Consider the following 26189-nt stretch of genomic DNA (forward strand, 5'->3'; position numbering starts at 1 on the left):
CTTCAGCCCAAGCAACAATCCAGCAGGTTACCATGGTGACGCCTGCTGGTGTTTCTTTGTTGCTGGAGAGCAGGCCATAAACTCACACTGGTCTCTAAGACTGTTTTCCCTCATGATGGTCCGGTCGACCCGGTTCTACTGGAACCAGAACATCTGCTCCACCTCCAGCTGCTGTGGCTCTGAGTCAAACCAACCTGTTCCCCTCCTGGCCTGTGGGGGCGCTGCACCAAGATCCACTGAGCGAAACGACACAAAAACCTCTGAAGACACTGAGAGCAACTTCCTTCTTCACCAGATGGAAACAAGATGGAGGCGTCAGATTTTAGCGGTTGGAGGATTTCTCTTTAGGCTAAAGACCAGGAGCCATTTCTGCTGCTAGCGCTAGGCTAGCATGTTAGCTTTGGTTGTATTTACCCAGAATGCCCTGCGCTGTAGTTCACTCCCTGCTTCTGGAGCGGTCTCTGGCATTTACATATTGATTCAAACTGCACCAGAGTTCACTTCAACCGGACCCAGACCGAGGTTTGGAGGACCAGAGGTCAGAGGTCAGATAGCATTAACACCTCACTATGCAGACTGGACTTTGAGTAGACAAACGGGCAGGATTTGGACTAAAGCAGAGTGATTTTGGCATCGCGTCTGTATCTGACTGCGTAGGGAGTCAAAGTATTTGAACTTTCTGGTCTTGATTTTGCCATCAGTTCAGTGAACACTTTCAAGAAATTCAGTTTTGACAAAGTTCCATTTTAGACCATTTTCTTTTGATCGATCGCTCGATATTTAATCATATTTAAATTTCTTCCAACTATTTCAAATATTCAAGATGTTGAAAGGAAAATATTTCAGAAGCTAAACCCTGAAGACAGAACTAAAATCCAGCAGGCTGTGATGTGTGGTTGGGAACATTTATTTAGATTTTTACATTAAAAGTACCCGGTCTCATCGACTAAAACAGGTCAGAAATATTAGAAACGAAACAAAAACACCTCCACCGTGGCCTTCATCGTCATCACATCATCAGTTAAATAACAGACACAGAGCATGAATTAAAACAAACTGATGATTGGTCTGCATTTCTTCTGATGAAGGCTGAAGGCTCCATGCTCTTCATCACTCATGTTCAGACTGAAGAAACGTTTACATCGGTTCATCAGAATTACAAAAAACACGCTATATTTTATAAAAGTATTGCATTAAATCCAAACAAACACAGAGATGAACTTTCTCATCGACATCATACAGGAAGTAGAAACAAGATGTCTGAAGTACAAAAACAACGAGGAAATCCATAAGAATATGAACATCAGTCACGTTTGGCTGCATTAATAAAAACAGATAGTTCTGTAAAAAAAATCAAATGAAAGATATTTAAAACGTCCCTTTCACCCCCACACCTGCATCGAACATCAGGAGGACCGAGAGTCGTTCCCTGAGGAGCCCCAGAGTCCGTCCGTCTGTCCGCTCCTGCTCAGCTGACCTTTGTAGCCGCCTCCGCGCTCGCTGCCGGAGGCTCAACAGTAACATGGTTTTCTCTTCAAATAAAACAACACAAACAGCTGAGATATATATGTACACGTTCACGGCGTCTGGATGCGCCTCAGAGGACGACACGAACCCGACGTCACGGCGCCCAGCCTCCTTTAGAAACGTCGGACGGAGAGACGCGCACCCGCTGGAAATCAGCTCACCTGGGGAAACTTTAAATCTGGCTGAATCGTTCCAATACTTAAATTATTGCTTTATCTCTGAAATATTACATCAGATCAATCAACGTTTATGTTAAAATGTTCCTAAATGTTGGTTTACATTGGGAATATTTTAATATTAAGACAATCTAGACAACAGATCGCGCCAATGCTGTAATTTCCACACGGGTGCATTTCTCTCTCATGGCTTTGTAAACATGACAGGAGGAGCAGTGATTGGTTCAAGAGGTCACATGATCACAGCGGCTGTGGGAGGACTCCAGGTAACCTCCAGGTAACCTCCAGGTAACGCTCACCTGGGTCCAGTTCTCCTCTGAAACCGGATCAGAACACTGAACTGAAGCTGCTCGGTAATAGAAACGCACCAGGAAACCTTTCATTTATTCTCATTTAAAGTCAAAATTATCAACTTATTTCATATTTTTGGGAGCATTTTGCATAATTCTCTTCTTTTCCCTAATTAAAATGTTTAACATTTTAATTTCGTTATTTTAATTCCCAAAATCACATGAAAAATCTTTGTGATATTTAAGTTTATTTATAAAGGAGAGCGCAACTAAAATAATTTCATTTCAAATATTTAAAAAGTAAATCAGCCTATAAATTAAAAATTACAATTAATCACAAGAACGTTGCTTTCCTTAGAAATAAATGTTGCTATGCAGATTAGATTAATAGTTATTAATTTTGTGGAATGTAAATCTTTGTTCCCTCAAGACTAAAACTGATAAATTTGAAATAGAACGTTTGTTTTAACAACATGCAAAACACGTTGAAACGAGAAAACTTTTGCTTTAACATGATTTAAAAACCTCGTTATAGATTTATATCTGATAAAAATCTAAATATTTTCTTTAAGTCAATGTTGCGACAGTAAAACAGCAAAACCTGCTGGGATTGAGAAGGAGACAAGATTCATATCTGGAGTTATGTCCAGGTTCTGGCAGTTAAAGGCTTCCCTACATTTCTACTAATTTTACTTCAGATTTAAAAATCTATTTGGTCGAATTCTGTCAATAAATCTCCACCAAGAGCAAATGAATACATATTTGTATTCGCTCAGATTCTAACATTTAAATGTTTGTTTTTTACCAAACAGCTTCAGGTTCTCGTGTGATTTTCTGACACGCATCCAAACAGAAACAACAAACGATTTGCCTTAAAAAACTCCAAGAAAATCCACTTCAACGTAGCCAAATATCAGCGCTGTACATCTGAGGTAATCGGGTCTGTTTGGACACAGAAACACTTGTAAAAAATGAGGTATGTGAACACGGTGGAGGCTGAGAGTGCAAACGAGTCGGTCCAACCGAACACGCGGCGTTCGCAGAAGTTCGGATGTCAGCAAAGCAAAAACAGGTAAATAAACGGTAAAATCGACCCCAACAAGGTTTTTTATTCATTATGTTTTTACACGCCGGGTTGGCAGAGGCCAAACCGAAAACGCTCTGCAGATCCTGACCTTCATCTTCGATTAGAAACCAGGAGCTTCATCACGAGGCGAGAAACGAAAGGATAAAAACAGAGTCGGTGTTTACGAGAAGAACCGAGAGATCAATCTGTCAGCTGATCCTCTGAGATAAAAACTACTAAAATCTGTGATTTTAGGCAGGAAAATCATTCCAGGATAAATGAGTCACGCTCATAGCAACAGGACATTTTCTGCATCCATAAACAAAATCTGAATTTTTTAAAAAGATTATAGTCAAATGTAAAATATTCATGATTTTTGTGCCACGGCAAAAACTCGAATAAAAGCAATAAATTAATATGAAGCTCAATGTCTGTCATTTCAACATTAAAAGAACTAAAATCAATCATTTTTATTTTTTAAAAACATCCAATATTGAATTTAATTGTTTTAATATAATTTATTACATTTTCATATTTTATTGCATCTTAAAATGGTTGAATAATTTTTTGCATCAATTTTTTTTATATATATAAAAATTTTAATTTTAAGCATAAATCTTGGTAATATAAAACTTTAAGAGCTTTTCTGATCATCCATCTAATTTAAGTGCTAGAACTTTTACTTTGTTTAGTTTTATGTTATAATGTAATATATTTTAATGACGTTTTATGTTCAGCCCTTTCCGCTCAGCAGGGAGGGAAAAGCAAGCGGCTCGTTGTGACTTTACATCTTGCTGGCAGTGACGATGTGACGCCGCCGCGGACCGACCGGCTCCTCTGTAAACATCTGAAGCAACATGGCCGACAGGAAGTAGAGCAGGAGTCAGGAAAGTAACCAGGAAGAGTCCGGTGGCACTTAGAAAGCCCGGTTCTGATCCGACAAGAGGAGCCAAACAAAGCGTCAGGCGGCAGGAAGCCTCAGAGCGTGAGGTCACTTCCTGTCCACCTGGAGGACTAATTTACACACCGAGGAGGAGGAGGAGAAGAAGAAGAGCACCTCGGTTCTCCGGGTCCGGTTGGTTCCGATTCTGAGAAATTCAACAAGATGATCTCTAAATGAATTAAAGTTCTGAGTCTTGCACATCAGAGATCCTCTCTGGTTTCCTGTAAAACCCGAAGTCCAAGTGGTTCTGGTTCCGGTTCCGGTCGGGAAGTTCTCAGAACCTCGTTTTACTTTCTTACTTCGTCAGAAAGAGAAATTCTGGTAAAAACGGAGGCAGACTAACCGTTCTGTGGTCCTGACGGAGCTGCAGCTCAGTACCAGACGGCCCGGGTCTGGACCTCTGGTTCTGGTTCCCTTAGTTAAATTCTTCTGCTTTAAAAGGTTCATGAAAAGTTCCTTCTGGCTGCAGAATCAGGCGGATCCGGTTTCCACGAGCAGAACTTTGCTGTGGTTCCGAGGTAAACGGGCCTCGCTGATCCCACTTCCTGCTGCCTTTCAGAGTAAAAGCCTCAGGACTGGTCGGGGTGCTGGGTCCGGACGTGGCTGTGCAGCCGGGTGTTGGACGAGAACCTCTTGCCGCATTCGGAGCAGCGCAGCGGCGAGGCGGCGCCGGCCGGCGGCGACGACGACGACGTGTCGGCGGCGGCCGAGTCGCCGGCGGCGTGCGTCTGGCGGTGCGCCTTCAGCAGCGACATGCGGCTGAACCGCCGGCCGCACTCCTCGCACTCCGACCAAACGCGCCGCCGCTTCTTCTGCCAACCGAGAGAGAGAGAGAGAGAAAGACAGCGTCACCCGACCAGAACCAGAACCAGCCGCTTCTTCTCTTCCTCACCTTCCTCCCTTTGTCCCCCTCCTCCTCTTCCTCCTCCTCTTCCTCGTCCTCCTCTCCCCGGACCGTCGGCTCCGTGTCGTCCCGCTGGTCGCTGCTGCCGTTGGTTGCCAGGGCGATGAGCGTCTCCTTGGCGGCGGCGTCTTCATCGTCTTCGTCCAGCAGCTGAGACGGCAGCGTGAGGAGGCGATGAAGCATGGAGGCAGAGGAGCGGCGGCCTGAGGGGTCAGAGGTCACAGATTACGTCGTTGAACATCCATCGGCCACCAGAGGGCGACAGACACTAAACATCTCGTTTCCTTTGGATCAATAAGGTGGTTTTTATTTAAAATAATATAATTTCCTTTATTTACAGTTTTATTAAAGAAGTTTTTATGGTCATTTATTAAAAGATTATTCAAAAAAGAAAAAACTGTATTTTTAAAAAATATCTTTTCTTATTCCATTGAAATAAGTTTTTGCACAAAATTGTTTTAATTTAAATTATGATTTATAACATTTTAAATTTATAAACTACCTTAATATTTTTTACATATTTTTGTTATTTTCATCATTTTAATTTTTGATATGACATTTTATTCTTTTAAATATGACATTAAAATTTAAATGATAACTTTAAAATGTGTAAATATGGAAGATCGGGAAACGCGCTCAGCAGCCATTCATCCAGCGGCTCGTTGGTTTTTGAGTTAAAAAATGTTTAAAGTTGACAGGAAATTTGAAAATATCACTTGATAATTATGTGTAATTGTAATATTAGAAGATTAATATCTGAACACCTACTATAAAGTCTTAAAAAATGCAAACGTTTTAAAGAAAACTTCAATAAATAAGCAATGCTAAGCCTGGTGGGGGCACATGTAAAGACTGGTAACCCGCCAGGCTGATAATATGCTAAACTATACTGAAACCCTGAATATGACTTCCTATGAGGCTTTTCCTGTTTCTTTCATCACATCAGTAAATGTTTTTCATTTAATTAATTAAATAAATGTAGCCAGTTTGTTCAGTGTGGTTGAGGTGCGTTTGTTTTCCTCACCTGACGGGCTGAGCGGGGGCCCCGGGGTGGGTGTGGGCCCCGGCGCGGGAGGGGTCGCAGTGGCGGCGGCGCTGCTCTGACTGTCGGCTGCTTCGTCGTCGTCGGGAGAAAACACCTCCATGTCCTCCAGGGGCGTCCAGCGGGGGTCCTGCTGGGGGGACGAGGGCGAGGGCTGCAGGATCACCGAGGTGGAGGAGACGAGGTCGCCATGGTGACCCCCCCCATCACTGGGACCCGGCCTGTCACCGCAGCGACCGTCTCCACCTTGAGCTTTCATGGGCCAGACGTCACTGCACCACTTCTGACCGAACACCTTGTCCAGGATGGGAACCCAGTCCTGGGGGGGAGGGGGGGCCGGGGGGGGATCTGGCTCTGTGGGGGCGAGGGGGGGGATTCATGTTTGGGTTTACAGACCCGATCAGACCCAATCAGAACCAAACAGAACCAGTGGACCAATAGGAGCAGATCACTCACCGTCTGCCGGCGCCGTCTCTTTGGGCTCCTCGGCCGGTTCCTCCCGGGTGTCTTCGGACCCGCTGGGCGACACCGAGTCGTTGACGGAGCCCCGCCTCCTGCCCCCGCCCCCTCGGGGCTTGTCCCCGCCCCCCCGCTCGGAGCTCCGCCCTAGCTTGTCCTCCAGCTGCTGCTGCTCCGCCTCCATCTTGGTGATCTCCAGCAGCAGGTCGTCGAACGACGCCTCCACGATCTTGGTGAGCTCACGCAGCGCGAAGGCCAGGACCTGCTCCATGACGGACTTCAGCTGGTCTGCAGGACGGAGACCAGACGGGTCAGAACCTCAGAACTACAGCCCCCACACCACACAGAGCCTGGCAACAAGCCCCGCCCCTCAGGACTCACACCAATCCCTGGAGTCCTGGAGCACAGCGATGCTAGCAGCGCTGCTAACACATTAATGGTCAAAAACAGTTTATTAGATTAAAATCTGTTCCCTTCGATTGAAGTCCATTTAGCTTTTCTGTCAGTTTGGCCTCCATCCAGCAGAGGGCGCTGCTGCTCATCTTGAAGCAGAGCCAGCTGATGGAAGAGAAATAATCATGACGGAAAGAGAAACGGTCCAAATAGAATCCAGAGTCGAGTCGGGAATCTGTTCAGAGACGAGTCTTTTGAACTGAATCGTAAATGTTTCCAGTTCTCTGTGGGAACTATGATGGGTGAATTCACTGAAGGTTCTGCAATGCGTTCAGGTTCTGATCCGTTCTTCTGACCCGGCTCCAGCAGAGAGGGTTCTGGTTCTGTTCCTGTTCTGTTCAGCAGCTTTTAACAGGTTATTTCTGATTTCTTCCCAGCACCATTAGAGGTTCCAATCCGGCCACCTTCAGAACCAGAACCAGAACCAGAACCAGCCTTCTAATCTGACCCCCCTCCTCCTCTTCGCCCTCCATCTCCATGGCAACAAACAGATTTTAGGTCACCGTGTCATCTGACCAGAGTGTGTCACTGCAGTGACCTCATTACATCACCCTGTTTGTTGGCGGTAAGCCCCGCCTCCCCACACCTATGGCTGCACCTGATTGGCCGATGAGGCCGCCCGTCCTCCAATCTGGCAGCAGCAGCCATGATGCTGGCCCGGTTCTCCATGGAGGGGAGTGAGTGAGTGTGTGTGTGTGTGTGTGTGTGTAGGTGTGTGTGTGTGTGTGACACTGAGACAGGTTGAAGCTTCCTCAGGAGTTTTATTTTGAAAGTCTGAAGCTTTAAGGTTCTTCATGAAGCTCCAGGCGATTAAATGAACTTATGAAGCGTTTTACACTCGAATCACACTCACATTCATACACCCATATGCAGACTGGGTTCAGTGTCCAGTGGCAGAAGGAAGCTGGAATCGACAGTTTACCGGATCAGAACCTCGGGTCGGACTCTGGACCCAACAGAACTGCACAGCTGGGCTCTTCATCCATCCGCCCATCATAGCCCTGATGTCACCCTCTGCATATCTTTCTCCTGGCAGCATCTCCTCAGATTAATTCCTAATCCCAGCTTCGTTCCTCCCAGTTCTCCCAGTTTCCTGAAAGTCTGGTTTCTCTCTCATCCAGTCCAGCAGGTTTCCTTTTCCCAGTTCGTCTCCTTCTGGAAACACTGGGAGGAACGGGAAGCTGCTGACTCTGGATCAAACCGCCTGCAGCATCGTTCCCGGCAGCCGGACGACCCGACTCGGGTCCGATGTTCCTGTACAGAATGTTATTCCTGTCGTTAATCTTGTTTTTATTATTTTGTTTTAACGTTTTAAGAACGTTTTGTCGTTGCTGCGGTTCCCCGTTGTGAGACAATAAAAGTTGTTTCTATTCTAATAAACAATCGGAACCGGACCGGCCCGGTTCCGGTTCCAGAGGTTCGTCTGACCCCAGAGCAGCTTTCTGCTGTTTGAGCCGTTAATCCGTCGCTGCTTGGAAAACATCACAGAGTCACGGTTCCGACCCGAAGCAGGACGAAAACAAGAAGATTCTGATGCAGGCCCGGTTCAGAGTGACATGGGCCAGGTCTGAACCGGACCGGGTTGATTTTTAACAGGAGGAACATCTCTGATCAGGACGGGTTGGTTCGGTTCTGTCAGCAGGAACGTCAGGAACTTGGACAACAGAACCAAAACCAGAACCGTCTGGAGGTTCTGTCATATTTCTCTGATTCTCCTTATCGACCCGGTTTTCACTTATTCTACATAAAACTGGTTCTGGTTCTCTCTTTTTTTGTTCTATTTACACGGACTGGTTCCACTCTGAATTATTCCAGAGGAAAAAAAGCTGCAAACTCGACCAGCGGGAGGCGCTAGATCTCCATTCCTCACCACAGACCGTCTCTGGTTCCAGCTCAGATGAATGAAGCTCCAGATCGTCTTGGTTCGAAGGAATCAGCAGTCAGAATAAAACAGAACCAGATTTAAGTAAAGAGTGGGCCGAGAACACGGCCCTGAGGGACACCGTGTTAAATTAGACACAAGAAGATTTCAAACAGACTCCTCATCTGCGGTCACTACGCCATGTTCAAAAAGCAGCAGTAAAAATGGCCGCCGCAGCGCTCCGTTTATGGCAGTAAAAATGGCCACCGCAGCGCTCCGTTTATGGCAGTAAAAATGGCCGCCGCAGCGCTCCGTTTACGGCAGTAAAAATGGCCGCCGCAGCGCTCCGTTTACGGCAGTAAAAATGGCCGCCGCAGCGCTCCGTTTATGGCAGTAAAAATGGCCGCCGCAGCGCTCCGTTTATGGCAGTAAAAATGGCCGCCGCAGCGCTCCGTTTACGGCAGTAAAGATGGCCACCGCAGCGCTGCGTTAACGGCAGTAAAAATGGCCGCCGCAGCGCTCCGTTTACGGCAGTAAAAATGGCCGCCGCAGCGCTCCGTTTACGGCAGTAAAGATGGCCGCCGCAGCGCTCCGTTTACGGCAGTAAAGATGGCCGCCGCAGCGCTCCGTTTACGGCAGTAAAGATGGCCGCCGGCGTCTCTGGATGGATTTTAAAGTCGTGGACAGCGACAGCACGGTCACCAGATCGTCAGCAGACATTTTCAGCCTTTCTTTACGTCCATATTTACCGTCTGGCTTCTGCTGCTGCAGAATTATGACGGATGTTGGATAAAATGCGACATAAGCATTCAGACGCATCTGGAAGTGGAACAGGTCGGATTTATTTGGGGTCAAAAAGTTGGAATTGAGTCATTCAGACTTCTGTTAAAAGGTCGGTTCTGGGTAAGTTCTGATACTGGACGACATTTATAGCATCAAAATGAATATGAAACAATTTTTTTTGTTGTTTTAAGAAAATAAAGTCAACCAAACCATCAAACAGTTGTTTATGTTTTCCAAAGATCTGATTAGTTCTGCCATGTTTGTTTACAGCAGCTCCTTCCTGTTTTACCTGCGCTGGTCCCTCCTCTAGAGGCCCGTCCCGCTGCTCTGTCCACTGTGCCTCTGCTCCAGGTAGCAGCCAGCTGCAGTGACCTCCAGCTCTGACCTCTGGCCCTTCATCCCGGACCAGGAGCTCCTGCCCTGCCCCCCCCCGCCCCCCTAACCGCAATGTGTTGGCTCTTTGTCCTGATGACCCCCTTCCCCCACACACTCCACCCTTGAAGGGAGACCTGTCAAACCGGACTGTGGCTCATGTTTATGACCTCCACGCAGGCGGCTGGGTGGGTGTGGGGGGTCGGAGGCCCTGCTGTTTATTTTTAACCCGCCTGGTTCCGTCTTCCCTCCAGAACCGGTTCCGTCCCGGGAATCCACACAGCTTCTGGAAACTAGGCCACATCCTCCCTGTAAGCAGCTTTGCGTGCAGCGGCGCGGCGGGTGGGCGCTCTCCGCTGCCCGCCCTCCGCACCGCTTCGTTCTGGTCCGGGAGTCAGGAGAGGCCGGGGATGCGGGTCCCACCTCCCGCAGGCCTCCGTGAGTCTGCAGCTTGTTTACACATCTCACCCCGCTTACGCAACGCCTCTCCGGCTCGGAGGGATCCCCCACGGCCGTTTGTTTACGTGTGTGTGTGTGTGTGTGTGTGTGTGTGTGTGTGTGTGTGTGTGTGTGCAGCTCACCTACGACCCGTCCGCGCTGCTCCAGGCGGCGGGTGTCCACAGCCGTCACGGGCGCTGCGGGTTCTCCGCCCCGCGCTCCGGCGCCGCGTGGCTCGGGCTTTGTCCTGCCGCCGTCCCCCCGCTCGTCGCCCGTCTTGCCGCTCCTACCGCCCGCCGCGGAGCCTCCGTCCTCCGGGGAGGTCGAGCCCCGGCCTTCACGGGTCTGCAGCTGCAGGCGGAGCCGGCGGTTTTCCTGCTCCTTGGCGGCCGTCTCCAGCAGCAGGGCGTTCAGGCTGGAGCCCACCGACTTGCTGATTTCCTGGACGGCGAGCTGAACGACCTGCTCCAGCACGGACTCCAGCTGGCCCTGGAAAAACGAAATGTAAACGGCCCCGTTCATGTTTTCGGCCCCTCCGCTTAGAGGCCTCTCTCATTCTTCTGTTCCCGACCCTCCAGCCCGCTCCCCGCGCCGACACCCTGACCGCAGACTGGGTGAAATCTTTCCCAGGTCGCGGTGCTCCTCCGGCGGCTGCGCGCTCCACGTCGCTCGCTGCTACTGCTGCTCCGCATGTTTTCCGACGATGGCCGAAAAGAGCCGAGTAGAGGCGCAGCGACATTTTCCCGCCCACATGTGCTGCCTGGGCTGTGACGCCATTTTGGCTTTCAGAGAATAACAGCAGTAATTCCCAAATGTCAGACTTCCTGCCTGTTTTTTACTAGAAAAATACCCGAGAAATGAGCTCCATGGGCCACACATCGTCAACCACACGTAGATTAACTACAGGTCCAGCTATAAAAATCTAAATAATGTCACTTAAACTCAGATGTTATACAAATCTATCACACACAGAGTAGAATATTTCAAGCCTCAAGCTCTTGCCAGTTTGATAATTATGGCTTAAAGATAATGACCCAAAAAACCCTCTGAAAAATTATAATGTATATTTCATATGAACCATTATGTAGTTTAAATTATCTCCCATGAGTGGCTGGATTTGTTGAGCTCATGTATCAAACCTGCTGATTCAGGTCCTTAGTTGGTTGGGAAAACTCCTGTTTATTCAGGAAACCGGACGGACCCAGGGGGCGGTTAAACGGTTAAACCGGGCCGGACGGACCCAGAGGCGGTTAAACGGTTAAACCGGGCCGGACGACCCAGAGGCGGTTAAACGGTTAAACCGGGCCGGACGGACCCAGAGGCGGTTAAACGGTTAAACCGGGCCGGACGGACCCAGAGGCGGTTAAACGGTTAAACCGGGCCGGACGGACCCAGAGGCGGTTAAACGGTTAAACCGGGCCGGACGACCCAGAGGCGGTTAAACGGTTAAACCGGGCCGGACGACCCAGAGGCGGTTAAACGGTTAAACCGGGCCGGACGACCCAGAGGCGCCTGCTCTGCATGAGGCTCAGTAGAAGCGACCTGCAGGTGAAAGTGGCTCCTTAAGGTGCTGATCAGATGTGCTGTAAACAACTGGATGTGGTTAAATTTGGGCGGACTTGCCCTTTAATCCAGCATTACATCACTGACGCCCCCCGCCCCCCTCCACCCCTCCGTGGTGGCGCGCATGCCGCAGCGGAGCGACACTCCCCCTGAAAACAGCTGCGTCTCTGCTCCGGGCTTTACGGTAGCTGGGATCACGGAGTTTGAGCAGAAGGGGGCGGAGCCTCCACGCTGCTAGTCTGCGGCTTTTGTTGTTGTGAGACGGTGGAGGAAGCCGAACCGAGCCGAGCGCGGCCGAACCGGGCTGCGTGCCTGCAGAACGCAGCTTTAGGGAAGTGGTTTCATCATTTCCTTCCCTTGTCTGCAGCTTCTGTGACTTCGCTTCATAAATCAGCAGTTTATGAGGCTGAAATCATCACTTTAATGCCTGTTAAAATATATTTAGCCCCAGACCTTCAGTTCCTGTTTATTTCCAAAACACTTTAGATTAAGGTTTCAAACATTCAACATAAACTGATTTAATCGGTGCAGTGACTTTAATAAATCAAGTCGTCATGTTCGTGAATTCATTTGGTTCTTTGAATTAAAGTAGACACGGGAGCCATGTTTGATTTATCGTGGTTCTGTCCGACTCATCCAGGGTCCAGTTAGGTTCGGCCCTACGTCCTTTGCTGCGGCGCACCTCCAGCTCCGCTGAGGCCGGTACCGGTCCATTAAGGCCTGTCATGATGACAATTTGATGGACAATAAATTGTTCCAGAAGTTATTGCGATAAACAATAATATTGTTGTTTTGAAACAATTTGTATAATGCAAATGGCATTAAACTTTAAATTCCAATTAATATTTATCAATGGAGCTGGGAGACATTTTAAACATCCAAAATAAATAAAACAACAAATAAAATGAATTATGAAGCCCCTGTAAACAAAAGTGTCCTTTAAAAAATGGAGACCAAAGCAGCAGACTGAAAACTTTTCTCATCCAGTTTTTGGTAGAAAGAGAAAAACAAAATCATTGACTTAATTTTAATTTATCATGCAATTAATTTATTTATTGCTTATTGCAACAGGCTTAGGTCCGTTCATCTGATTCAGCCTGAACCAGAATAAGGGGGAAAAGGGCAAAAGAAGATGAAAAAGAAACAAAGTACTAAAATTTTCCACCTACTCAACAATAAAATATGTTGCAATACTTTCATTATATTAGTAATTAATTAATTTTTGCTGGAAATGAAGGTGTAATTAAATTAATTAGTCTGATGTTCAAAAAGCCATTAACAGCTTAAGTAATTCTCACGCAGAGGAATTATAATTTAGACGCTATGTTTAAAATAAAATACAGTAACATTTTAGTAGAACCTTTAACTCATATAGTTAACATTTCCTTCAGAACAGGGAAATTTCCCGATGCATGGAAAAAAGCTTCGGTGAAACCGATTTTTAAATCAGGAAGTCGACATGAAATCAGCGACTACAGGCCAATAAGTCTGGTTCCGGTCATGGAGAAAATGATTCTGGAACAAATACTACTGCATTTAGACAGTAACAATCTTCAGTTTGGTTTCAGACGGCAGCATTGCACAGAGACCGCTGCAGGTTTGCTGCTTGAAAAGGTTAAACAATCACTTCACAAGGGACAAATTACTGGTGCAGTTTTTCTTGATTTGAAAAAGGCCTTTGATACGGTGAATCACAATTTACTGATCTCAAGGCTTTCATCATTTAATTTCTCAGAACGGTCATTGTCTTGGTTTAAATCATGTTTGGAAGATCGTGAACAATGTGTTGTCATTAATAACAGCAAATCTTAACAGGGATTCCACAGGGAACCATCTTAGGTCCGGTCCTGTTTAGTTTGTATGTTAACAGTCTTCCTGAAATTTGTCCTGAAGTCAATCTGCAAATGTTTGCTGATGACACCGTTGTTTACACATCGGACCAAACGGTATTGTTGTCAGTGAAAAACTTCAGAACTGTCTGCAGAGATTAGCAACACGGCTAAAGGATTCTTGCTTAACTCTCAATACAAAGAAAACAAAGTGAATTTGATTTTCAATCAAGAAAACATCATTACAGTCCTTGAATATTCAGATCAATGGGGACTTATTGAACAATATCACAAGAGAAATATTTAGGAATAATTCTGGATACTCAGTTACATTTTAGGAGCCAAATTGATACAATCTCCAAAACTGTTAGATTGAATATAGTTTTAAAGTTATTAGACATTGTTTGACACTTCACTGTGCAGAGATGTTTCTGAACTCACTGATCCTCACATTTTACCTGCGGAGCTCCTGTCTGGGCTCAGACTGGTCAAACTCAAACCATTAGCATTTCTCTATAATCGACCCTTAAAGGTTTTACATCAAAAGCCGATTAGATTCCATCACTGTCACATTTTGGCTAAATTTGGCATTTTGGATTTTACAAATTTTCTAAATTATAATGTATTAAAATTGATTTTTAAGTGTTTAAATGGACTTACACCTACACCACAGAGACTGCAGGGCATCAGCAGATCTACCAGAGCAGCTTTGGATGGAAGCTGTAAGGTTCCCTTTCGAAGAACCACCTTTGCTCAAACTGCTCCGTCAGTGAGAGGATCTGCAGTTTGGACTCACTTCCTGTTCATTTAAAGTCTGTAACCAGTTTTAATATGTTCAAAAATCAAACAAAACTTTGGTTATGTCAAAAACAGACCTGTACCCATTTTTAATGTTTTACATTTTTCTGTTTGTTTACATCATGTTGTGCTATTTTAAATGATTATCACTTAAATTTTTAGAGTTATTTTCTAAAAAGCCCAACTAGGGACAAGTGCTGTGAATTAGCTGCTGCACCACGATGCTAACATGGGACGATGTTTTATTCAGTTTGTCTATGTTGATGTGTCCTTATCAAATAAACTTTATAATAATTGTACTATTTTTAAAAGATCTACACTGAAAATAAATAAAATCTTTTGTTGTCAATTTTAGCAATAAACCTGAAAGGTGTTTTGTTTTAAAGAAAGATTATGAATTATTAATGAGGCGATGCATTAAAAGCACTCAACCCTGCAGATGAGCTGCCGACTGAAACCCGTCCAGTCTGACTGCAGCTGAAGGTAAGGTCATTTTATTTATACAGCACATTTTCAGCAACAAGGTCGTTCAAAATGCTTTACATGAGTTAAAAGGAAATACAAACAAAATAAACCAAAGGAAAGAAAAAAGAGGAAAGAAAACTAATCTAATGTTCTAAAGTCTGTAAACTAGGTCCTCCTGTTCAGGGTTGCTAAGTATCTAATTCCATTTCTATATAGTGAAACTCTGCAGTTTCTGATAAAATAAGCTAAAAAGTGACTGATCCTGTTAAGTATTTCTGTATTCCAAGTTCGTAGTTATTCTAATTCTGATTCCATTTCTGGGCTGTATAATATTGATCTAAATAGTGCGTACTCCATAGTTTCTGATGTTACTAATAAACTAAAATAATCCTTTTCTGGGTTAAAACTGAGAAATGCTTCGCTTTCCTGGTTCTGGCTGCAGAAACGTAGATGGAACCCTTCAAAACATGAAGAACAGAACCTCCAACCAACGTTTAACCGACCGAGGTTCAGACCCGCTGTGGAACCAACTCCTGATCACAGAACCGGATTGGTTCTGCTGGATCGGCTGCAAAGAGATGAAACAACTCAGGTGATCGTTAGCTGAGCCACTGGCTCCTACAACCTGCTTTCAGATTAGCTGAACTAAATCTTTATCTTTGCTGAAAAAGGAAACGAGCTTTGAGGCTGAACAAACAAACCAAAACTGAGCTGAAACATACATTAAAATCTAGATTTCAGGTGAAACATCAAACAGAATCACCTGGAAATCATTCAGTCTGAGTTCCTGAGAGGTGATGGGAACTTTGCCTGTGAGCAGCATCATTCAACCTCATGTTACCATGGAGACGCGTTGCTGCCAACATCCATGATGACCCAGAGGAGGGAGTGTGTCTCTGATGAAAGCCAACTTCCTGTGGACCACGTTCAGTTCTGAAAACACACACACACGCACACACACACACACATACACACGCACGCACGCGCACACACGCACACACACACACGCACGCGCACACACGCACGCACACACACGCACGCGCACACACGCACGCACACACACACACACACACACACACGCACGCGCACACACACACACACACACACACACGCACGCACACGCACGCACACACACGCACGCACACACACGCGCACACGCACGCACACACACACACGCACACACACACACGCACGCACACACACACACACACACACACGCACGCGCACACACACGCACATCCACGCACGCACGCACACACACACACACACACACACACACGCACGCACACACACGCGCACACGCACGCACACGCACACACGCGCGCGCACGCGCGCACACACACACATACACACTTCCTTGTGCCCTTCTACCTCAGTACAAGGAGAAATTGGAGCAGCTGTTGTCTGAACCTTGGCCAGCAGGGGGCATTACAGAACAGAGGAGGAAGAGCTCAGAACTTTGATTATTCTTCTGTTCTGTTTTGATTGTTGAAATACTTTTTAAAAATCTGCCACCATTTTATTTTCCATTTTACCAGGAAAGCTTTCTATGCTAAAATGCTTCAGCGGCTTTTTGAACAACATCCTACATCGTGTAAATCTGCTAAGTCCATAAAGACACACTCACACCTACAGATTATTCAGAGAGGCCAGTTAACCTCACTGGAGTAAGAAGCTGGAGTTCCCTGAGAGAATCCACACATGAATGGAGAGAGTAGTGGACATATCTAACCCAGGCCAGGTAAATATAAATATGTGTACTATGGGCTGCTGGTGGGTAGACCTGCTGCCTTGCAGCAAGAAGGTTCTGGGTTCGATTCCCGTCCTGGTCTTTCTGCATGGAGTTTGCATGTTCTCCCTGTGCATGGTGGGTTTTCTCCAGGTAGTCCGGTTTCCTCCCACAGTCCAAAAACATGACTGTCAGGTTAATTGGTCTCTCTAAATTCTCCCTAGGTGTGTGTGTGTGTGTATGGTTGTGTGTCCTGTTTGTCTCTGTGTTGCCCTGCGACAGACTGGCGACCCGTCCAGGTGACTCCGCCTCTCGTCTGGAAGGTTATCTGGAGAGGCAGCAGCACCTGCTGATCCACTAAGTGTTAGAAAATGAATGAAGGTCTTTTTTAAGTTTTATGTTCATAAAAGTGCAACTTATCTACAGAAAATTTGTTTTTTGAATAATAATTTTTCTTAGTTATGTGATGATAATGTACAAAGTTAATTCATTTAGTGAACAGCATTATTTTAATTATTTAGTTTTAAAAGTGCTTCCACTTTCCCCTCAGTCTCTCCTGGGAAGATCCTCAGCAGAAACCTGGAGACCCCGCAGGGAAACTCTGGGTCAGCTGTCGGGTCAGCTGTCGGGTCAGCTGGGGTCAGCTGGGGTCAGCTGTCGGGTCAGCTGGGGTCAGCTGGGGTCAGCTGTCGGGTCAGCTGGGGTCAGCTGTCGGGTCAGCTGGGGTCAGCTGGGGTCAGCTGTCGGGTCAGCTGGGGTCAGCTGGGGTCAGCTGTCGGGTCAGCTGTCGGGTCAGCTGGGGTCAGCTGGGGTCAGCTGTCGGGTCAGCTGGGGTCAGCTGTCGGGTCAGCTGTCGGGTCAGCTGGGGTCAGCTGGGGTCAGCTGGGGTCAGCTGTCGGGTCAGCTGGGGTCAGCTGTCGGGTCAGCTGGGGTCAGCTGGGGTCAGCTGTCGGGTCAGCTGGGGTCAGCTGGGGTCAGCTGTCGGGTCAGCTGGGGTCAGCTGGGGTCAGCTGGGGTCAGCTGTCGGGTCAGCTGGGGTCAGCTGGGGTCAGCTGGGGTCAGCTGGGGTCAGCTGTCGGGTCAGCTGACAGCAGTACTGACGTCTTGATTTAAAGGTGTCATGATGTGTGGTGGTGAGGGAGAATGCAGGCGGATCCAGGTTGTAGATAAGAAATGATGAATTTAATAATGAAACTGCCGACAAGCCAGGCAGCACAGAGAGCAGGGAAAACTGCAACTCTGGTAGCAACAGATCTGTAACGACTGCTAGAGAGCTGACGCTGGCTCAGGACTTAGAAGAACGACCGAGTAGACACGGCTACCACAACTACGACGTTAGACAAGGACCCGACAAGAGATGAAGACAACAGGTGGGTTTAAAAACACTGGGAGGGTAATCAGGGAACGAGACACACCTGGGAACAATCAAGGCAAGAGGCACAGAGACTCACAGAAACAAAACCAAAATAAACACACAGGAAAAACTCAAATCCCCACAAAAGGATTTTGGTGTTTTGGATGTTTTTCAGTTTTCTGGAAGTTTGTTCCAGATTTGTGGAGCACAGAAGCTGAATGTTGCTTCTCCATGTTTGGTTCTGGTTCTGCAGAGTAGAACCAGACCCAGACATTGAGCTTGTGGCCTGGAAGGTTGCTATGACAACAGCAGCAGATCTTTAATGTATCCTGGAAATGTTCTTCAGCTGACAGAAGGCCGACTTTATATCCATCTTTGTCTCTGAAGGTTCAGGTCAGAGGTCAGCCTGAAGCTGTGTGTTGACAGCCAATAACTCTAGATCATTGTTTCTCCACCTGGTCCTCAGCCCCCCTGCTCTGCATGTTCTAGATGAGCCTCTGTTCCAGAACAGCTGATCCAAATGACTGCAGGACCATCAGGAGCTGCAGATCCTGTTAATCACCCAGAGATACAATCCAGGTGGCAGAAGGGAAACACCTGAAACATGGAGGACAGGAGGCCTGAGGACCAGGGTGGAGAAACTCTGGACTAGATCTTTCCTCCTTAACTTCAGTTTCTGTTCAGCTGGAGGAAGTTTTGTCTCATCCACACATTGATGTGTTCTCAGCATCTGTTCAGTGATTGGATGGGGTCAAAGGTCACCTGGTGACCTCATGATGAGCTGAGTATCATTATGCTAACTAATCGGTTATCTGAGTTGGCATTAAAACTGATCAGGTGTTCCTAATAAACTGGTCCAGAGCCGGACTCAGGTGATCCCAGTTGTAGCTAGTGCGCATGTGCACCCCCGCGCCCGACTCTTAACCCGCCCCTTCCATGCACGCGCACATGCGCATGCACACATGCCTATATAAGGCAGCAGAGTGAACAGCTTGTCCTTCCCTCTGATGCTGATCCTCTCTCACCTGAAAGCAAACAGTCTGCTGCGGTGGGGGTGGGGGGGGGGCACAGACAGCAGGGAGGGGGGGCGGCAGCAGGAAGAGATGGAAGATGGAGAGGGAGCGCATGCGCGCTGCTCTCCATCCGCTCCGCATCTCCCCCTCCCTCCCCTTCTCCTTTTCTGCAGCATCAGTACCACCCTCCCAACCCCCCTCCCACCAGTCCCCCCCCGTCAGTCCCTCCCCCCTCCCTCCCCCTCTCTCTCGCTCCGTTTTCCTGCCGGGCTGCTGCTTTGCGCGCTGCGGGGCCACACTGCGACCGCACCGAGGAGGAAGAGGAGAAAGGCGCGGAGTGAAAGGGGGGGACAGATCCACTGAGGAAGAGGCAGACCGAGCTGAGGAGGAGGGCTGATTCACGCACCGTCACCGCACGGATAAAAAAACCCCTCCGAAGCAGCAGCAGCAGAAGGCGGAGACGCGTCACACCGCGCTCTTCCTCCCTCCATCTCTGCTCCGTGAAGAAGAGGAGGACGCCCGGAGGGACCCGCTGGGATCCGGTGTTGGACAGCCCCCCTCCCGCACGGACCAGGGCCGATTCCCCGCACTCTAGCAGCCAGCTCGGCGCCATGAAGGACCGCACGGCGGAACTGCGAAGCGTAAGCTGCTTTTCCTCTCCCATCCTCCCGCTGGCCTCCATCTTCCTCCCCTCCCCTCCTCTTCCTCCTCCCGGGCCGCCGCAGCATCTCGGCCTGCCTGAGCGCGGCGGCCGGAAGATGCGGGAGGGAGAGCCGCTGGACCCGCGCTGCTGCGGGTTCCCGGCGGCTCTGCGGAGGTTCGGGTGCGGGTCGCGCTGCGGCCCGGAGCTTTTCATGCTGTGAATACAGAGTGTGCTGCAGCCCGTAATGGAGTCTGTGCGGTGTGAGCGGATGATGCGTGGCTGCAGTTTGGACTCTTTTTATTCTGATTATTTGCGGGATTTCCGCCTCTGACGGCGGATTTGAGCGGCTAGACGCAGAGGCCCAGCTCCGCCGCTCCGCCGCTCCGCTCGGGTTTTTCTCCCCTCATGCAGAGCTGCATGCATGACGGGAACGCGGCTTGAAACGCACCCATCCGAGCTAATTCTAATTCGGGCCGTGCGTGTCCGTGCATGCGTGTGAGGAGGAGGGACGGAGGAGGAGATCTGACCGAGAGGAGGAAAAAATGCAGATTTTCTGTTTTCTATACCGATGGAGGCCGCATCCGGCAGCCCGCCGCCTCCCTGATGGAGAGCCGCGGGAATGTGGAGGAGGCGGGATGGATGGAGGGATGGATGGACGAACAGTTGGATGGATGCGGCTCTCCTCGTGCTCCTGCTCGGGTGATGGTGGGAGGGGGCGGTGGGGAGGCCTTCGTTGTAGGAAAGCCTCACCCATTTTATGACTGTGCGCCTCTGCGCCGGGTGAGAGCGGCGCTTTGACGCGCGGGCGGCGCGGCGCGAATGCGGCGTTTCTGGATCGCCTGGAGCGAACAGCTGATGCTGGCGGTTTGGGCGGACTGATGGGGGGAGGAGGGTGCTTGGGGGTATTTGGGGAGGTGAGGAGGTATCACGTCAAGCAGTCATACTGCTGCAGCTCCACGCGTGTCCCCCCTCCCCCCGTGGGTTCATCCAGGTTGGGATGATCTGAGTTCAGCAGTAATTTCCATTCTGTTGCATTTCTTCCTCATCCCCTGTCCCTCCGTCAGGGTGGGGGGATGAGGGTGGGGCGGAGGGGGATCAATAACCTCTGATCGGTAAATCAGCAGCTGGATGTGGAGCTGATCTGAATGAAAGGGGCCTCAGCAGAGTTTACCGCACTGCCGTCCCTCAGCAGCTTCTCTCATCTTTCATTTGATTTCTTCTTCTTCTCCAGTAATCATCTACCAAGCCATGCTTCTTTTTCTGAGCTCTAAATTAAAAGTGCAGTTAGGACATTTCCTTTGTAGATTCCTCCAATCATCATTCCTCTGATCAGCTTTGACTTGAAATATTTTTTCTGGAGATATAAAAAAATCTCATTGGATTTCCAAACTGAACCTGGAAAAGTTGAACCAGGTTCTGGAAATCTTCAGGTTGCTGTTGAACAAACCGGAGTAGGAAGGTCCTCCTCCACATCACAGCCTGACATGAGGGAATAAAAATCTGCCTCCGGTCGGCCCGTCACGACAGATTCTACCGAACAATAAACTGTCCCAGCAATAATTGCAATAAACATTAATTATTATTGTTTTGAGACCATTTTCAAGTAATATATTGATAATAATAGCAAAAAAAAAAACGCAAGTACGTCCTGTCAAAAACCAAAAAACATTAATTGAGTAAAGAACTTGCAGACACACTGGAATGTTTTCTGGAGGATTTGGGAAAACAATCAGGTCAAAGGTCAAAAGACATTAAGCTTGAAAAATAAGTCTAATCTATGGTTTCCAGATGTATTAGCAGACAATCCAGCAGCAGGAACCAAAAGAAGACGTGAAGGTGAAATATATGCATGTGGTGATTTGTTTTCTTTGGGGAATGTGTGCCGGGCAGAGTCCTAGAAAAGGGACAGAGATCAGGAGGATTTCGCTACGATTGGGCCAAGATTTCCTCACAACTCGGTCATGCTGACTTAGGCTGCAGTATTGCAATGACACTTTGCTGTTCAACCAAAGTCTGCAGCATGCAGAGTCTTTTCCTGCAACGTCTCCACAGAGCATGAAAAGGAGACGGACAGAAGACACCGGACACTCTCAAAACTGGAAAGCATTTTAAACATCCAGCATGAAACACATTCAGAAACAAAATGCAAAAAAAACCCTACTTCCAACCAAAACCATAAATAAAATAGATTATAAACTCTCTAAAAGAATCCCTTCAAACAATCAGAATGGAAATGACGGAGCTCATTTCCATTTATCATGCCATTAATTGATTGCTTATTGTGAAGAGATCAGCCTCAGGTTTAGTTTAGCTTCACTTGGTGTTCTGCTCCCAGGATTCAATTGACAATTATTTTAGTCATCAATTACTTTATTGATTAATATGATGATTAATCTATCAATAGAACTACTAGTTATGACAATTAATCGATTGCCAGAATAAGAGATTATTCTGTTGATTATTCCAACGGTTAATTAATTAATTAATTGGATTAAAAAATTGGTGACATCCTGGAGATTGTTTAATTTAAATTGAATAATTCCTAACACTGTAAATACATTAAAAGATGCCAATCAAATAATTTAATTCATATTTTAAATTAGTAGATGAACATTTTATTACCTAAAATGCAATAACAGCATTCCATCTGCAACTAGAACATCCTTCTAGCATCCACATGTGGAAAGCCCGGGCCTTTCTGCTCGACTGAACATCAGTACAGTGGAGGGATTATTTTATGGATTAACTGATTGATAACTGGACAGAAAAAGAAACTTAATACATGATTTTTTTTCCTACAGTCTGAACTAAGAACAAAACTGCTCTGAGTTCGTTATTCCTAAAGCAAATAAAATTCTTTCTTAGTCAGTACTCTCCAGTTAACGATTAAGCAATCATTAAATTAGCTGATTTTTTAAAATAATCGATTAATCGGATTAATCATTTCAGCTCATTTTAAAATTTTAAACACTGAACCTTTTTTAGCTGATTAAAGTTAAGAGCTAGTCCTGGTCTGCAGGAATGTTCACCACTTCTGGTGTCTGCGAGAGAAACTCAATTTACTGACATTTCCTGATGTGCTTTTCCTCCCGTCCAGCACAGACCAACAGTGAATCGGATTCTCCGGACTCATCATAGTTTTCCTGATTTTAGTTTCATCTTCATTAGGTTTCTCCCTCATATTCAGGTTTTTCTTATCCCATAATTTATCTGCTATCACTCACTTTTATTCCTTCATACATCTCCCCCTCTATGCTATTCCATTTATTTTGTCTTCCTCATGAATTTTTCTAGCATCACTTTTTGTCTTCAAACTTACTCATCCCTTTGTTTGTCCTTTTTCACCATTTCACACCCAGTCATTCCTCTTCATGAAATAAATTTGTCTTTTTAATTTCTATGCTCTGCCTTTGTGAAACACTTTGTTGTACTTTTCACAGATAAAATCACAAATGGTAAATGGACTGAATATATCTAGAGCTTTCCAGTCATATGGACAGTTTAAAGCTCTTTACACTAGAGCCACATTCATCCAGATACGTTCAGTACACAACTCTGTGTTAGCTTCTTTGCCCAGAGGCAGATATATAGCAGGAGGAAGCTGGAATTAAACCCACAACTTTCCCATAAGGCCACTAAATTTACAGAAGCAAGGCTAAAAAAATGGAAAATAAAACCAAAAGTCTGGCTTTAGCACATGTTAGACATCATTAAACATTAATAAAATAATTAAAATGTCACTTTAATTAATGTTGATTTAACTCAGTGCCCTGCATGTTTTAGGTGTTTCCCTTCTACTACACACCTGGATTGTATCTCTGGGCGATTAACAGGCTTCTGAAGTATTTGATGGTCATGCAATCATTTGAATCAGCTGTTCTGGAATAGAGGCACATCTAAAACATGCAGAGCAGGGGGGTGGTGAGGACCGGAATTGAGAAGCACTGATTTAACTGGTCGCTATGTCTGACAGTCTCGTGCTAAGTTGAAGGGTTTTGTAAGTGATGTAATTATGGGATGGGTAGGGCAAATGTAAGTGCTACAACATGCATTAGAGGCTTGTAAAATAGAGACGTTTCCTTGATTGCTATATCAAACATCGCTCCTTAAAACATCAATACTCGTCTTATTAATAATTGATTTGCTGGTTCTGCTGGTTGCTGCAGCCACATGTCGACAGTATTTTAAAGAGCTGGAAACAATATCTGTGCACATGGAGTGACAGACGAATTGTTTGTGTTTGTTTGCAGCAGAGTGTGTGATCACATATCCTGTTTCATTTTCATTGACTAAAACGGGGGAGATGGGATGGGGGTTGTGCAGTCTGTGCTGGGACATAACTCACTAGTGATGGATGGATGCTGACTTTTTTTTTTACCAACTCTGAAGACATTATCCTGATATAAACTGAGTTTTCACACTGAAATATCACAAGTTTTCTGGTGGTCCCACAACGTGACAAGTCCCCACAAAGTAGCTGTGTCTGTGCCAGGCCCCGAACACAAATAAACAAGTACAGAGGTGTAAGTTTAATACAACTGATGTGCGCTGTACTGTTTCCATAGTATAGTAAATATATATTTCATAAAGTTTCAGTTCAGTTTCATGTCTGATCCATACAAGTACCATCAAACATGATGAAGCAGTCAGTCCAAATTAAATAATTAAATTAATAATTCCTTAAAATTTAAGCTTTAATTTTCAGTTCCCTTATATTCTATGATAGTTTTGTGAAATTAAATTAAACTACTCAGTTCATCCAATTTTAATCAATCTTGGTCAAATTAATTATTAATGCAAATGGATGCTATTTTAAGGTATTTCTAATATTGTATAAAAATGTAGATGGTTAAATGAAAAACATGCAAAATGTTCAAAACTTTCCCCAATTAATCAATCACAATAATTGATTCTTAAAATAATCATTAGTTGCAGCACAAAAATCCAGTAAAATGAGCTGCTCCAGCTCTTTGCACTATTCTTAAATGATTCAGTTTATCTATATACAATCCAATTCAATCCATTCACAGCTCAAATTATTTCAGAAATTTCTCATTTAGTTTAAAACACTCCAATTAAAACATTATGAAAAACCAACTTGTATAATATTTGCACTGATTCATGTAATATTGTGCAGTTCCATTATATTCTTTTTCTATAATGACAATTTTAAAAATATAATCATCTCAGTTTGTTTCATGGGGCTTATTAAAAAGGGGTCATATTTTTATAATTTTAATTATTTAAAGTTCAATTAATCACAGTGCAGATTTTAAACATCTGAAAGCTGAATTAGAGTTTGAATGATTATATCAGGGAGCTAGCGAGTGATCAGACTGGTCCTGATCCCTGCTAGTTTCAGGCGGTGGCAAAGCAGCCTGAGATGATGAGAGCAGCACCGTTTAATGACAATGATTAAAACCTAAAGCTGGAGAATATCTGAGGTGACATGAGGCATCTTGACAACATGAGGAAACAAACGGCTGAAAATTTGATCACTGAGTGCTGTCAGTATCACCAAGCCAGCATGTTTTCAACCCAGAACGTGTTTTTCTTTAGTTTCTGGTTTTTACTTCCTCTAACTTGTAAAGACACATTTACATCAAAATGCAGTGGATCCAATGAATACGCTCAACAAAAAGGCCTCTGCAGAACTTTCCCGACATAGGTGGATGACTCAGAAGAGTGTAAAGCTGATGGTTTTGAATACAACTGCATTTAGATCTGTCCGACAGGATGAACCATAGCATGAAGGCAACAATCCAGTCTGCACCAGGTCAAAATCGTAGCAAATCATTTAGTACAATTCAAAATTCTCCATTTATTGATTCACTCATCAAATACAATCAATTTATGTTGACAACTGTGCCAAATATTGGGTATTTGATTAAAAATAGATTGTTGCTGATGAATTACAAAGTCCTTAAGAAATAAGAGCAACACATTTTGATAAATATATAGAAATACTAATAAATTGCATAAATTTTTAACAATCTAATAAAATAAAATAAAAAACATTCAAAGTTTCTGGGCAGAACATTTGTCTTCAGGCGTTTCTGGTACGCCTGTAAAACTGACGCACAAGCAACTTCTGCTAACGGTGATGAACGATGAAGCTGCTTCTTTCTGGTCCCACTGGGGGTTAATTTCTGCTTTTAAACAATCTGACTGGATGGTGGAAAAGACTAATGTGCTCAAGTTGTGCTAAAAGGAATTAGCCTATCAGTGAAGCTATGCTGGCCTAAAATAGCATCTGAATGCTAAAAATGTAGCAGCTATCACTAATGTCAGCGTCCATAGTCCACTTTTCTAAAGAATCTCCATGAATGATCAGGACTTCCTGAAACTCTGGAACGATGAATTGACAGAATAAAAGTTTGCTCCAATCTGATGGATGAAGAACCTGAAGAACAGATTAAAAAATATAAATATCTTTGTTTTTTTAGCTCCAATGTCCATTTATTCAATAATTCAGCAGCAA

General features: G+C 45.7%; 2 protein-coding genes across 2 annotated transcripts in view; one reads left to right on the forward strand and one right to left on the reverse strand.

The window, feature by feature from the left end:
* Positions 1-891: 891 nt before the first annotated feature.
* Positions 892-11047, reverse strand: LOC106904877 (uncharacterized). Its single transcript, XM_014969390.2, has 5 exons — positions 10458-11047; positions 6405-6695; positions 5931-6302; positions 4895-5109; positions 892-4814 (listed from the first exon to the last, which is right to left on the reverse strand). Exons 1-5 carry the CDS (start codon positions 10834-10836, stop codon positions 4572-4574), a joined length of 1500 nt encoding a protein of 499 aa, XP_014824876.2. The 5' UTR covers positions 10837-11047; the 3' UTR covers positions 892-4571.
* An 8327-nt stretch (positions 11048-19374) lies between these two features.
* LOC106923658 (syntaxin-1B) overlaps positions 19375-26189 on the forward strand; it is a 49825-nt gene continuing 43010 nt past the window's right edge. Inside the window, exon 1 of the mRNA XM_088007826.1 lies at positions 19375-19706. Within this exon, the coding sequence (XP_087863952.1) occupies positions 19677-19706 (30 nt within the window). The 5' untranslated portion in view covers positions 19375-19676. The remainder of the gene's footprint in view (positions 19707-26189) is intronic.

The sequence above is a fragment of the Poecilia mexicana genome, unplaced genomic scaffold (genome assembly GCF_051168715.1).
Source record: "Poecilia mexicana isolate PSO_F unplaced genomic scaffold, ASM5116871v1 scaffold_8, whole genome shotgun sequence".
NCBI lineage: Eukaryota > Metazoa > Chordata > Actinopteri > Cyprinodontiformes > Poeciliidae > Poecilia > Poecilia mexicana.

Coding starts and splice junctions, on each gene's coding strand:
- LOC106904877 (XM_014969390.2), bottom strand. CDS start 10,836: ATGAACGGGGCCGTTTACATTTCGTTTTTCCAGGGCCAGCTGGAGTCC. Junction 6,696..10,457: donor GCAGCGCGGACGGGTCGTAG/GTGAGCTGCACA, acceptor TCCGTCCTGCAG/ACCAGCTGAAGTCCGTCATG. Junction 6,303..6,404: donor AGAGACGGCGCCGGCAGACG/GTGAGTGATCTG, acceptor TCGCCCCCACAG/AGCCAGATCCCCCCCCGGCC.